The sequence below is a fragment of the Leucopleurus acutus genome (assembly GCF_964270905.1).
Source record: "Leucopleurus acutus genome assembly, chromosome: 7".
Taxonomy (NCBI): Eukaryota; Metazoa; Chordata; class Mammalia; order Artiodactyla; family Delphinidae; genus Leucopleurus; species Leucopleurus acutus.
Genome location: NC_139150.1, coordinates 95,676,635 through 95,690,431, shown reverse-complemented (window position 1 = coordinate 95,690,431; position 13,797 = coordinate 95,676,635). Strand labels below are relative to the sequence as shown.

The 13,797-nt window shown below is 39.4% G+C and overlaps 1 protein-coding gene across 1 annotated transcript in view; it reads left to right on the top strand.

Annotated features, from left to right (window-relative positions):
• The window catches only part of AUH (AU RNA binding methylglutaconyl-CoA hydratase), a 162,335-nt gene extending 149,959 nt beyond the window's left edge, over window positions 1-12,376 (top strand). The window contains exons 7-10 of the mRNA XM_082841990.1: window positions 2,330-2,517; window positions 5,803-5,853; window positions 7,407-7,454; window positions 11,655-12,376. Coding sequence (XP_082698116.1) covers window positions 2,330-2,517; window positions 5,803-5,853; window positions 7,407-7,454; window positions 11,655-11,732 — 365 coding nt within the window. The 3' untranslated portion in view covers window positions 11,733-12,376. The remainder of the gene's footprint in view (window positions 1-2,329; window positions 2,518-5,802; window positions 5,854-7,406; window positions 7,455-11,654) is intronic.
• The last annotated feature ends 1,421 nt before the right edge of the window (window positions 12,377-13,797 follow it).

Genomic DNA, 13,797 nt, shown 5'->3' with positions numbered 1-13,797 from the left:
GGAGTACTATTCAGCCTTACAAAGGAATGGAGTTCTGACACATACTTCTGTCCATCATACAGAAGGACAAATACTGTATGATTGCACTTACATGAGGTTCCTAGAGTAGATAGCTTGTGATGTCAACCAAAAAAGCCAAATCTTGGATGCGGTGTTAGTTGGTGAGCCAAGTTGAGGATTTTTCCTTGGATCCTATGATGCAGTGTTTTCAACAGAACAGAAAGGTCTCTTCAGCACCAAGCCTCTCACACTCACATCATGCCCTGCAGCAGACAGTTAGGTTTGCATCCATTTCATCCATCAAAGCTTAGAGTTCAGTGCCATTCAGCTCTGTTTCATGGTGTTAGTTTCATGACTGTTCCTTTGTTAAATATTTATAAAATCTTTATTCCTGGAGAATCATTCCATAAACAAAATAATATGATGAATGGGCTTAAGTGGACTTGCAAAATATTGAATTTCCTTTGAATAAAAAGTGCAGCACTAACAATGACTGTTGAGGGTCACATTTGTTGATTTCGACCAATCTACATTAAACTTTTCACAGAACACAACAGAGAATCATTTCCTAACATGTGCTTATCATGAATACTATATCCGTATGTACTTTAGTCTCATGAAAATCCTCATCAGCTCCATGAGTAAATGTAGCTATCTGGGTTGTATTATTTACATCTCTGTTCTAATCAGCTGCCATTGGAAACACCGTAAATAACTTGTCTGTTCCATATAGCTTGTTCCGTAAGTTTTCAGACCTATCTTTACTACACTGAGCAACATCATTGTTTACAGTTAGATTTAAATTTGTCAGTGCTTCATTTTTTCACACGTGTTTGTTGCCACGTTGTGTAAAATACCTTTAAACTTACCATCTATAACTGCTTGGGCTGTGTGAGCAGTAAGTAACTGCAATTTACAGAAGCAGTACTCATTTAATGTTCAAAAACAATCCCTACTGAAAATGTCAATCCTTTTGAGGTTTATTTTTGTTTCTTTTTTTTTTTCTAATCACCTATATTTTCAAAACATGGTCATCGTTCTCAACATGGTTGCTTAATAATAGCATCATAAGCTATGTTCTTCCAATGCTGGTGTGCTTTGTTTGTTAAACATGTAGGAATGTACTTAATTATTGAAGGGAAATATGCTTTCTTGAAACTTGTCTCCCCCCCACTTTTGGTTGAGATGTGAATAAGAGTATATTTTGCCTGCCTTTTAATGTTGCTTAAAGAAAATCAAAACTTCTCAGTCTGTAGTACTGGAGTAGCAGGAAGTGGTGGAGGCTGTGGCAGACTCGAGTGCATTTGCATCTAAAAGGTGCAGCTGCAGTTAACTTCCAGGTACAAGTTAGCTTTTATATGAAATTACCCATCCAGTTTATAAATGTTGGTAACTAGTGCAGAAAAAAAAAAGTTTAAACTTTATGGGCCAGAGAAACACAGTGAGCTTGTTCCGATGTTTGGCCATCAGTTTGCTTTTTGTCTTCTGAACCTTCGCAGTCAGCTTTTCCTTGGCCTCCTGGGCAGTCCAGCCGCCACTTTAAGGATAAGACTTATAAGATAAGATTTAGGATTTGCAGCTATTTTCATATTCTTATTGGTAGAAATTGAAGCTCCGAGTCAGAATATTACCTGCTTTTGTCCAGCTTTCTATTTAATGAGATCCCTGTCTCTTCACTCAAAGATATTGGGGTGAGCAGATAGATGGATCTAATGGATTAATGCATCAGGGGATGATTAGTACTTGCACGGAAAAATAAAACCCCGGGACGAAGCCTATTTTCATGAGTAATTATCTGTTTTTATTTTCGTTAAATTAAAATTAGTTTATGGTTCATTTACTGTAAATTGTAAATGAGTCTTCAAAAGCACATGAGTTGAATTGCTCAGAATTTGATGTTTTATCTAAACTGAAAGCGAAATACCAAGCTTGATGGACCTGTCATTCCTCTGGTGAACCTTCTGAGGGAGAGAAAACTCCTTCCCCAACCAGCCCCTGACCCCCTCAACTGCGGTGCACCCTGTGGTTCCTGACTTGGTAATGATTGTGGATTGGATTCAGAAACACACCAGCCATGGTGCAAGTAATGGTCAGTGTCAGGATCACTTAATAATGATATAAGGTTCTTAAGTACTTTGGGGATATTAATAATTTTATAAACTAATTAAGAAATTAGGTTCTGTCTTGAAGTAGTTTTCCAGTTACTAATTTTGACATATAAACTTCTGGCCCTGGTTTGTTTTTATAAAAGAAGAAATGAAACATTGAAGTGTTAAAAGGAAAGGGTGACAAATCATTGCCTGCATTTTCTGTCTCATCCCCTGTGCAGGGGGCACGCAGCGACTGCCACGTGCCATTGGGATGTCCCTGGCCAAAGAGCTCATCTTCTCTGCACGTGTGCTCGATGGCCAAGCAGCCAAAGCAGTGGGCTTGATCAGCCATGTTCTGGAACAGAACCAGGAGGGTGATGCTGCCTATAGAAAGGCCTTGGACCTAGCAAGAGAGTTTTTACCTCAGGTACTTTAATTGCATTTCCTTCTTTTACTCTTTTTAGATAACTTTATAACAAATTGACTAGATTAATATTAAGAGCCTTCAGAATTAAAATTAAGATTTGAAGATAATCTGAGGCCCCTATTGTAGCCATACGTTGATAATATATCACATACATGTTTATCACGTGGGACAGAACTTGCCAGCAACTTAAGTTAGCCCTTCTGACCTGAACTGTACACATGAAGAGAAACAGTGACGGATGGGCTGTCACACTGGATCGCCCCCAAACTGAAACACAAGTAAGGAGCCCAGAGTCGATTATGCCAAGTGAGCTTTCATTGAGATCCCATAACCTGAGATAACCTGCTTGAACAGCACCAGTTGTGTGTCTTATTGTGTTTGTTTTTATGGTGATGTAGGCATTGTTTTAACTCCTTTGTGCACAATATGCTTCCTCACAATCACACTTCAAATCTGGGACTCACTGCACATTTACTCACAGATCATAATCCTCATGAGTAATATTAACAACAGCGCATCTAGGGACCTGTATTAGGGGTTTCTTGGTTCTCTCACTCTTTTAGGAGTATTTTTCAAATATTCCTTTCTTCTGAAATCATGGATTAAAGGATTTTTGTTATGTAAACAATTAGTGACTTGTCTTTATTCCTAATGGCGTGTAAAGTTTTATAACTTCTGGAGTCAAAATTACTTCCTCTCTAACTCAAACAGTATTTGTAACCTCTCAGTATTTGTAACCAAAGGCCATGGGTCCTTTTGGGAAATCTCATGAAATCTCTCTCTAGAAAAATGCATGCACCCTCCACATTTGTCTGGAGTTTCGCATCCAGTTTCGGGAGACATCCTTGGAGTTCTTTGTTGTAAGACAAGGCCCAGGTCTGCTGTGATGTACCTGTCCCCTGAGAGCTGTCAGACGGGTCCTCTCATTTGAGTTGGTTTCTAAAACCACACTGCCTGCTGTTGATGCTACCTCAGTCCTTCTCAGTTAAGTTATGAGCTATAAGCTCTTTCAGGGCAGGGACCTTATATAGTTTATTCCCCATATGAGGTAACACAGAGTCTTATACTCTGAATTGATGGAGAGAGATCAAGTAGAAAAGATTTTTACTAGTTTTTTTAAAAAAAAAAACAGCTCCCGAGTTCTGAGATTCACAGCCTCTCCTGATCCTTGGATGGGAGCGTTCAGCTCCCTATTCCAGAGCTCTGCCCAGGTGGCTCATTAGCCCCTTGGCACCTCTGTGGTTCAGGTTCCTTATCTCACTCCTGGGAACTGGCTCTTTCTCCTGTGACTGCAGTGCTGTTAATGCCATCACTGCCCACAGCTCAACCCCGCCCGAGAGCCCCCTTCTCCCCACCTCCAACCTGACATCTGGCTGCACCCTACCACGTGGTAAACCAGGCAGAACTCATCGTCTCTTTCATCTGAAGGACATGCCTCTGAGAACATTAATTGCTGAAATTAATTTTTCCCCAGGTGAAGGGAGATGTCAAATGACTTTGGAAAATGTGTAACTGTGAAACTGTATACAAAAGTTACAAAACAGAATTTGAGGTGGAATAATCTTCATTTTTACAGACCTTGTTACTAAATGATTAGTCTTCTAAATAATTAGAAAGCTTCTATAAAATTAGTATTTCTAGGTGATTTCTGTATTATATGTTACTTCCATTTTTCTATCTTAGGAAAAAAGTTTGTATATAAAGAAGAGGCACTGGTTTTTTATTTTAAAAGAGAAACTAATTAAGCATTATATCTAATAGCATTTTCATTTTCCTGTTTCTCCAGTTTTATAAACCTTGCTGCCCAAAGTGTGATCTGTGGACTAGCAGTCCAGGCGTCCGCTGGGAACATGTTAGACTTGCAGAATCCCCGGCCCATGCCAGACCCCTGAATCTGCATCTCCATTTTAACCAGGGGCTTGGGGAGTTGTGTGCATATGGAAGTTTGACTAGCACTTGTCTGGGTCAACTGGTAATAAAAGTGAATGGATAAGTATCTTGTTGAGAGGAGCACTCTGTTAAAAAAAAAAAAAAAGAATTGATGATCTTGAAAGAAATTAAAAAAACTAGTATGTGTAACATACATACAAATCACATCTGGAAGGATTCTAACTAAGAATCCGAGGCCTAAGCCTCGGAAAATTGCAGTCTCTGAAAAAGATTTTTCATCATGTGATTTAGGAAGAGAATTTAGATAGGTTAAAGTAGATAACCGAAAAATGGCATTTTTCATGCCATCGTACATTTATCCATTTACTTATTGGAGTCCTCTGTTGTGCCTGTTATTTAGAGCCTCTTGCATTTTAATTCAAAAGATGCTTTAAAACATGCCATTGGGGCTTCCCTGGTGGCGCAGGGGTTGGGAGTCCACCTGCCAATGCAGGGGACGCGGGTTCGTGACCCGGTTCGGGAAGATCCCACATGCCGCGGAGCGGCTGAGCCCGTGAGCCATGGCCGCTGAACCTGCGCGTCCGGAGCCTGTGCTCCGCAATGGGAGAGGCCACAACAGTGAGAGGCCCGCGTACCGCAAAAAAAACGAAAAAAAACATGCCATTAAGTTCTAATTCATCACCCAATAAACAATTTTCAGGGATTTAAAATGTGATCAAATAATCAAATTCCATCTGGAGGATTATGGTTTCTAAGACAAAGTTATGTGTCCCTTCTCGCAGAGGACTCCCAATTCTTTCCTCTGTGACCCTCACAGATCCTGAAGGACTTATTTGGACTTGAAGCTTTTGTGTGATGTGGGAGCACTGCCTGGAGGACGCATCTTTACTAATACATCATCATCGTGGTTAGTTATTGATGCTCAGGGAAGAAAGATACAGCTCCACTGCCTGAAACAGATGATATCTGAATCCCATGTTAATCAATAGTGTCAGCCTCATCTCAAGCCCAGGGTTCTGTCGAACCACTCATGGGTATATTATTGTGCCAAACACTTTATCTCCTTTTCTTTTTCCTACTTAACTTGTAGGGAAATTTGCTGAACAATTAAAAGCCCTCTACTGGACACATACCACCTGCTGACCTCCAAGCATATAGTTTGCTGTGCTACAGCATGCTATGAAATCTGTGTAACATGGTGGTGCAATAGATTATTACAATTGCTGTTTAATTAAGGCCTTGCAAGACTCCTAAAATAAATTTTCCGTCAACTATCTTACAGCCGTTGTTGCCTCTATGCCATGGATCCAGCAAAGGGAATTTCTGAATTTGACTGAGATGTACAACATGATTTGCATAAATAATTAAAATATGTTTCTTTAATTTGAATTTTAGGGACCTGTTGCAATGAGAGTGGCAAAATTAGCAATTAATCAAGGGATGGAGGTGAGTGCCTTAAGTTTGAGTTTCTTGTTGGAATAGGTAGTGGAGATTTAACTTAAATGAACCATTATTTTTTAATATTCTAAAATATAGCTGTTTCACTGCTATGATTACTGAAAGCTACTGAGGTTCTTTTTAGCTACATCAGCGATTGCATTCTGCTTATATCTGTTGTTGCTTCAGTATCATAATCACAGAATTCAGTAATTTCACTGATGCGCTGCAGCATATGACATGCTTATTATTTATGCCATTGAGTTAATAGATTTATTGGCTAGTAGTTCATAGAAAACCAAAGGAAAAGGGCATTCTGTGTATTCTCAGCACCAGTATCATATTATAAAAAAATGTTCTAAGGAGAACTTCCTGGCTCAAAGCTCCTCCTAAAGATGGAGACCATCTTTAACTTCTTGATGTGCTTTCTGCAGTGAGACACACATAAACCCTGCAGGGGGCCCTGGGGTTACTCTGGAGAGATAGCTCCAAAGGAGTGGAGGCCCCAGGACAGGGGAGAAGTAAGCAGGGCAAGGGAGCAATGCAGGTACCCATTTACATTGGGCTTTTCATTGCAGCAGTTGTATTTTGGATAAATTAACTACAGGAATTTTGAAGAAAGATATTTCTTCCTTGCAGACCCAGAGCCACTATATTTTCCTGGCCTTCACAGCAGTAAAAAGAGGTTAAATATGTTAGTAATAAATACATTTTTAAAAATTTACAAAGTATTTGGTTTTTAAAAATTCTTACATAGTAATAACAATGCTGGGACTTCCCTGGTGGTGCAGAGGTTAAGAATCCGCCTGCCAATGCAGGGAACACGGGTTCGAGCCCTGGTCCGGGAAGATCCCACATGCCGTGGAGCAACTAAGCCTGTGCACCACAACTACTGAGCGTGCGCTCTAGAGCCCGCGAGCCACGACAACTAAACCTGCGTGCCACAACTACTGAAGCCCACGCGCCTAGAGCCCGTGCTCCGCAACAAGAGAAGCCATCGGCAATGAGAAGCCCGCGCACCACAACGAAGAGTAACCCCCGCTCGCCGCAGCTAGAGAAGGCCCACGCGCAGCAACGAAGACTCAACACAGCCAAAAATAAAATAAATAAAATGAATTAATTAAAAAAACTTCTCTAAAAAGAGAAAATAGTAACAATGCTAATAGCAAAAACCTTATATGACCCTAACTATGTGCCAACCCAATGTATAGCTTATGTAGTTTATAAAGACTTCACCTAGATTAACTCATGTGATCCTCACAATAACCCCATTTGATACATACTGTAATTAACTCCCTGTTCAGATACACTTCTCCGAGGCAAGAGAGGTTAAATAACCTGGGTAACCAAGGTTACACAGCTCCCATATGGTAGAGTCAGAATTTGAACCCAGGCAACCTGGTTCCAGAGTTTCTCGTGCTGGTCATACTTCTTATTTGCTGTATTACATCAAAGAATTCTGTTCTTTTGGAATAAAGTTATTAAATTTGAATTTATATTTATGAGTATACCATATTTTTAAAAGTAATTCTTGCTGAAATGAATTATATTTTTATCCTCAGGTCGATTTAGTAACAGGATTAGCCATAGAAGAAGCTTGTTATGCTCAGGTATGTAATACAACTACAAATTCAATGCAGATACCCTTTACCTTCTGTATAAGTCAACTAAATTATATATCACTGAACCATGATATATATACACTATTAAAAAAATCATACAGATGGGTTGAAATTATTTATTTCTGCTGTTTGACTGTTACCAGCTCTTATGACTGATTCTGTTCCACATACTAATGACTCCTGTCTATGTAATTTAGAAAATGCTTAGAATAGTTAAGTTAGTACCATTTGTGCTATAGCTGTCTCTCTGGCTCATGTTGTGTTTTCTGGGTGTGGTCTTGAACCCTCACTCCAGGGTAGAGAGGTGTGAAGACGGCAGCTGTGAGCACGTGCCTCCAGGAAACATCAGTATTTGAGACTCATTGGCTTTTCCTGATGTTCTGAGCCTTTCCTCCTACCCACTGAAAGTTCACTAGTTTGATTACATATACAGTTTTCTTTTTTGTTCACAAATTAATAGGGCTTTTTATAGAGGAACAAATCTTCCTTCCTCCCTTCCTTTCTTCCATCCTTTTTTTTTTTTTTTTTTTTTGCTGTACACGGGCCCCTCACTGTTGTGGTTGTGGAGCACAGGCTCCGGACGCGCAGGCTCAGCGGCCATGGCTCACGGGCCCAGCCGCTCCGCGGCATGTGGGATCTTCCCGGACCAGGGCAGGAACCCGTGTCCCCTGCATCGGCAGGCGGACTCTCAACCACTGCACCACCAGGGAAGCCCCTTCCATCCTTTTTAAAATGAAAGATACTTTAGGTGCTTGTTTTAAGGCATCTAAAGTAGCAAAAGAGTTTTGTTCTACCTTTTCTGAGAATTGGAAACTGTGTCAGCTCCCATTTAAGCATGGCAGTATCATGAATTAGGAGCAACAGCTAGAGTGTTACTCTGCGCCTGGTCTGTATATATAAATTACCACCTGTCATTGATGAACACATACCATTAATGAACTAAATTACAAACCTCTTACAAATGGACAACCTCAGAGTCTGAAGAAAATATTTAAAAGCATATTTGGCCACATCTTATCAAATGTAACAGGAATCATACAAAGTATTCCATCAGACCACAATGGAATTAAACTAGAAGTCAATCACAGAAAGATAGATGGAACCCCACCTATTAATGGTGAGATGTAATCTTTTTAATAAGGTTAAGCAATATACTTCTAAATAACATTTGTCAAAGAGAAAGTCTCAAGAGGAATTAAAATATATTTTGAACTAAATCAAAATGAAAATACAACTTATCAAAATTTGTGGGACTATATGAAAAACAATGTTTAGAGAGAAATTTATAGCATTAAATATGTATATTAGAAAAGAAGAAGGATCTAAAATCAATAATAACTTTGCACTTTTCAAAAGTGGAAAAAGAAGATCAAATTAAATCCCAAATCAGAAGAATACAAATAATACTTTAGAGCAGAAATCAGTGAAATTGAAAAAGGGGAAACAATAGATAGAAAACAAAACCAAAAGTTGGTTCTTTGTAAAGATCTATAAAATTGACAGACTTCTAGTCAGGATAATTAATGAAAAAGGAAGATAAAAATTATATCAGAAATGCAAGAAAGATTATTACTGCTGATTCTATGGACATTGAAAGGATAAAGGAATACTGTGAACTATATATGCCCACAAATCTGATAACCTAGATGAAATGGACCAATTCCTTGAAAGACAAAATATACCAAAATTTATCCAAGGAGAAATATAATATGAATAGTCCTATGTTTGTTGTAGAGATTAAATCAATAATTAACAAACTTCCGAAATAGGAAGCACCGGGCGCAGATGGTTTCACTGGTGAATTCTGCCAACCATTTAAGGAAGAAATTACACCAATTATCTACAATCTTTTCCAGAAAATAGAAGCAGAAGGAATACTTCCTAACTCATTCCATGAGGACGGTATTAGCCTGATAACAAAACTAAAGACATTACAAGAAAGGAAAACTACACACCATTTTCTCTCATGAACATACATATAGAAATCCTCAACAAAATATTAGCAAGCTGCCTCCAACAATATATAAAAGGAATTATATGCCACAACCAAGTGAGATTTTTTCCCAGATATGCAAGGCTTGTTCAACACTCAAAAGTCAGTTAATATAATTCATCATATCAACAGGCTAAAGAGGGAACTCTGGTGAAAGAAATCACAATTTAAACAAATAGATATCCCAGGGGCTTCCCTGGTGGTTCAGTGGTTGAGAGTCCGCCTGCCAATGCCGGGGACACGGGTTCGTGCCCCAGTCTGGGAAGATCCCACATGCTGCGGAGCAGCTGGGCCCATGAGCCATGGCCACTGAGCCTGCGCATCCGGAGCCTGTCCTCCACAACAGGAAAGGCCACAACAGTGAGAGGCCCACGTACCGCAAAAAAAAAAAAAAAAAAAAAGATATCCCATATTCATGAATAGTAAGACTCAATATTATTAAGATGTCACTTCTTCCCAACTTGATCATAGATTCAATGCAATCCCAATAAAAATTCCAGAAAGTTATTTTCTTAATATTGGCAAACCAGTTCTAAAGTTTATATGGAAAGTCCAAAGACCCAGATTGGCCAACACACTATTAAAGAACAAGGTTGGAGGAATGACACTACTTGACTGCAAGACTTACAGTAAAGCTACAATAATCAAAATAGTGTGGTACTAGCAAAAGAAAAGACACATAGATCAATGGAACAGAATAGGGAGCCCAGAAGTAGATTCATACAAATATAGTCAACTGATCTTTGACAAAAGAGGAAAGGCAATTCAATGAAGAAAAGATAGTCTTAAAAAGGAATAGTACTGAAGCATCTGGACATTCAACTACAAAAAAAAAAACAAAACAAAAAATCTAGACACTGACCTTACACCCTTCACAAAAATTAACTCAAAATGGGCCATAGACCTACATGTAAAGTGAAAAACTATAAAACTTCTCGAAGATAATATAGTAGAAATTCTAGACCTTGAGTTTGGCCATGGCTTTTTAGATATAACACCAAAAGTGTAATTCATGAAAGAAAAAATTGATGTTTGACTTTATTAAGATTAACTTCTACTCTGCAAGAGACACTGTGAAGAGAATGAAAAGACAAGCCACAGACTGGGAAAAATATCTTTGCAAAACATATATCTGATAAAGGACATGTATCCAAGACATACAAAGAGTTTTTAAAACTCAACAGTAAGAAAATAACCCATTAAAAACTGGGTATAAGGTCTGAAGAGATACCTCACCAAATTAGATGTACAGATGGCAAATAAGCGTAGGTAAATATGCTTCACATCATATGTCATTAAGAAATGCAAATAAAAACAAGATACCGCTGTTTGGCCATTTCTAACATAGTCTTACTACATGATCTAGCCATCATGTTGTTACATATTTATCCAAATGAGTTGAAAACTTGTGTCCACGCAAGATCCTACACACCGGTGTTTATAGCAGCTTTATTCCTAATGGCAAAACTTGGAAACAACCAAGATGTCCTTCAGTAGGTGAATGGATAAACTGTAGTACATGTATAAGTGGGGTGTTATTCAGCAATGAAAGGAAATGAGCTATCCTACCAGGAAGAGACAGGAAGGAACCTTAAATACATATTACTAAATGAAGGATTTCAGTCTTAAAAGCCTGCATACTATATGATTCCAACTATATGACATTCTGGAAAAGACAGTGGGGTGGGGGATAAGGTATGACTAGGCGGCACATTAGGGATGTTGAGGGTAATGAAACTATTCTTTGTGATAATGTAATGGTGGATACATGACATTATGCATTTGTCAAAACCCATGGAATATCCCTAATGTAAACTATGGACTAGTTAATAATATTGTGTTAATATTGGCTCATTAGTTGTAACAAATGTATCACATTAATGCAGGATGTTAATAATAGGGGAAGCAGTGGGGGGGCTTGAGGGAGTATATGGGAACTCTGAACTTTCTGCTCAGTTTTTTGGTAGACCTAAAATTGTCTAAAAAAAGTAAAGTCAATTTTATTCAAGTATATTTGAAATGGGAAAAAAAGCATCTTAGAGTTAGAATGATAAATTTGGTCACATAATTTAAATTGTTCAAATGATTTCAAAATTTTAGATTGTCTTCCAGGTAGTTTCCTTAGTTAAAGCTTATTAAACTTTTACAATTGTTTTTATTGTTTGGCATAGATAACAATGTTTTGCTTCTCTTAGACTATTCCAACAAAAGACAGACTTGAAGGTCTTCTTGCTTTTAAAGAGAAAAGGACCCCTCGTTATAAAGGAGAGTAGAAGAAAGAGAAATCTTCAAAATGCCAGTGTAATAAATATACTTCTGGAAGTATCTTTCAGATTCACGTATGCCTCAGCATCTGGAATCCCAGCGACCAAAGTGAAGAGCGAGTTAGCCATATACTGAATTAAGTATCTGGAGTGGACCCCTGTGTGTACTTGTTCAAATGTATATCGTCATTTTCATTCAGATTTATAAAGCTAATAGTGTATACTGTCAAAAACGCCAATTCAAAATTAGGTATACATTTTTAAATACCTCCTGCATATGAAGCTTTCTGTTCTTAATTTTTCTTAATGTGAATAATTTATATATTGCACACGCTAGGAAAAAATATTGATTGTATGTCTCCTGTGCTACCGTATGAAAATAAAATTATTTCCATGTACCAAAAATGTGAAGTTATACCAAATAAAGTTTTCAAGGGATTGTACACATGCACCCACACACATACATCTCATACTGAAAAAGGAGCTGATAGAATTCTGAGTGAAAATTATCAAATATAAGTAAAATTAGTGAAAAGGAAACGTGGAAATTTTTCTCTTACCCCGTTCTTTTTGTATTGAGTAAATCATTGCATGTTGGATTTTAGAAGAAACCACCTTTCCATTGCTGATTCTGTCAGGTGACCTCTTTACGTAGTCAGTCTTAGAATACAGTATGGATGGTGGAGAATTAATCCAGTCAGAGACTGGGGCCAAAGGCCTTGTGGAGGCCAGCTGGAGGCCTGGAACTGTTGTACCTGTAAGCCCTCCTAGCAAGTGGCCTGGCCCCCTGGCCTAACCCAGAAATAAAATGGTGCAGCTGGGCTTCCTTGGTGGTGCAGTGGTTGACAGTCCGCCTGCCGATGCAGGGGGCGCGGGTTCGTGCCCCAGTCCCGGAAGATCCCACACGCCGCGGAACGGCTGGGCCCGTGAGCCATGGCCGCTGAGCCTGCGCATCCGGAGCCTGTGCTCCGCAACGGGAGAGGCCACAACAGTGAGAGGCCCGCATACTGCAAAAAAAAAAAAAAAAAAAAAAAAATGGTGCATCCAAGGTTGGCCCTTAGAAGTGGCTTCGTCCTGGATTAAGGGTGAAGTGAAGCCTGTTTTCTGCTTCCTTCTCCCAAGCTGTTTGCAGCTGATTTCAGTAAGGAAAGGAGGTGAACACATCACCCCTCTCTCCCCGTTCTAACAAACATCATGCCTTTCTACCCCTGGCCAGGCAAGCAACTAGAAATGGAGGCGCTCCAGGGGTATGTGAGTTTATATAGCCTTGCCTGCGGGACAGATAGGAAGTGTGTGGGAAATAGCTGTAGAATTCAGTGTGCAAAAGGGAGCGGAACAGTACAGCTCCCTGAACGAATTTGGGCTAGCTTTATTTTGTGTTCATTTGATCAAACCACACTGCCTTTTGAGGCTGCATCCAGGGCTGAGTCCAGCAGTGCTGGAGAAGTCCCCCTTTTCCAGGACCCGCGCCTGTTATTTTCCAGCTCCAGGGGTCCCCCACTGTCCCCAAACGCTGCAGCTGTGCTTCATTGCAGTGAAGTCAAGTTCGACACATGGGTGACTGCCTGTTTCCTGCATTCCCATGCTCTGCACCACAGCCTCCTTGCTCTTTAAAGGATATAGACTTGGAATTTGTTAAATCACCGAAACTTTTGTTTTTTAATTTGAGAAATTGAACTCTTAATCTCAATTCTAAAATCCTTGAAAGAGGTAAGCGTGGACTTAACCTCAGCTGATGGGCACCGTGCCAGGGGGCGGGCCTGCTTACTATGTGTGTCCTTGTACTACAGCAAGTGCTGTGCTCTTTGTCACCTTTGCTGCTGACACTGTGCAGACTATGATGTTTGCTCAGCTGATCGCCATCATATGAAAGGAGCTTATTAAAATTTACATTGGGCTCTGTGGTGATTGTATCTGGTGGTGTGTACACTTTGCTGATAAACTTGTACCATTCATTTCCTGCAGGATAATTTGCAAATAAAGTGCTGGTCCTCGTTTTCATGATCCTTCAGACGTTTCAGGACCCCTTGGCTCTGTCCGTGACATGTGCAAATTCCACTTCCATTCTGAGTAG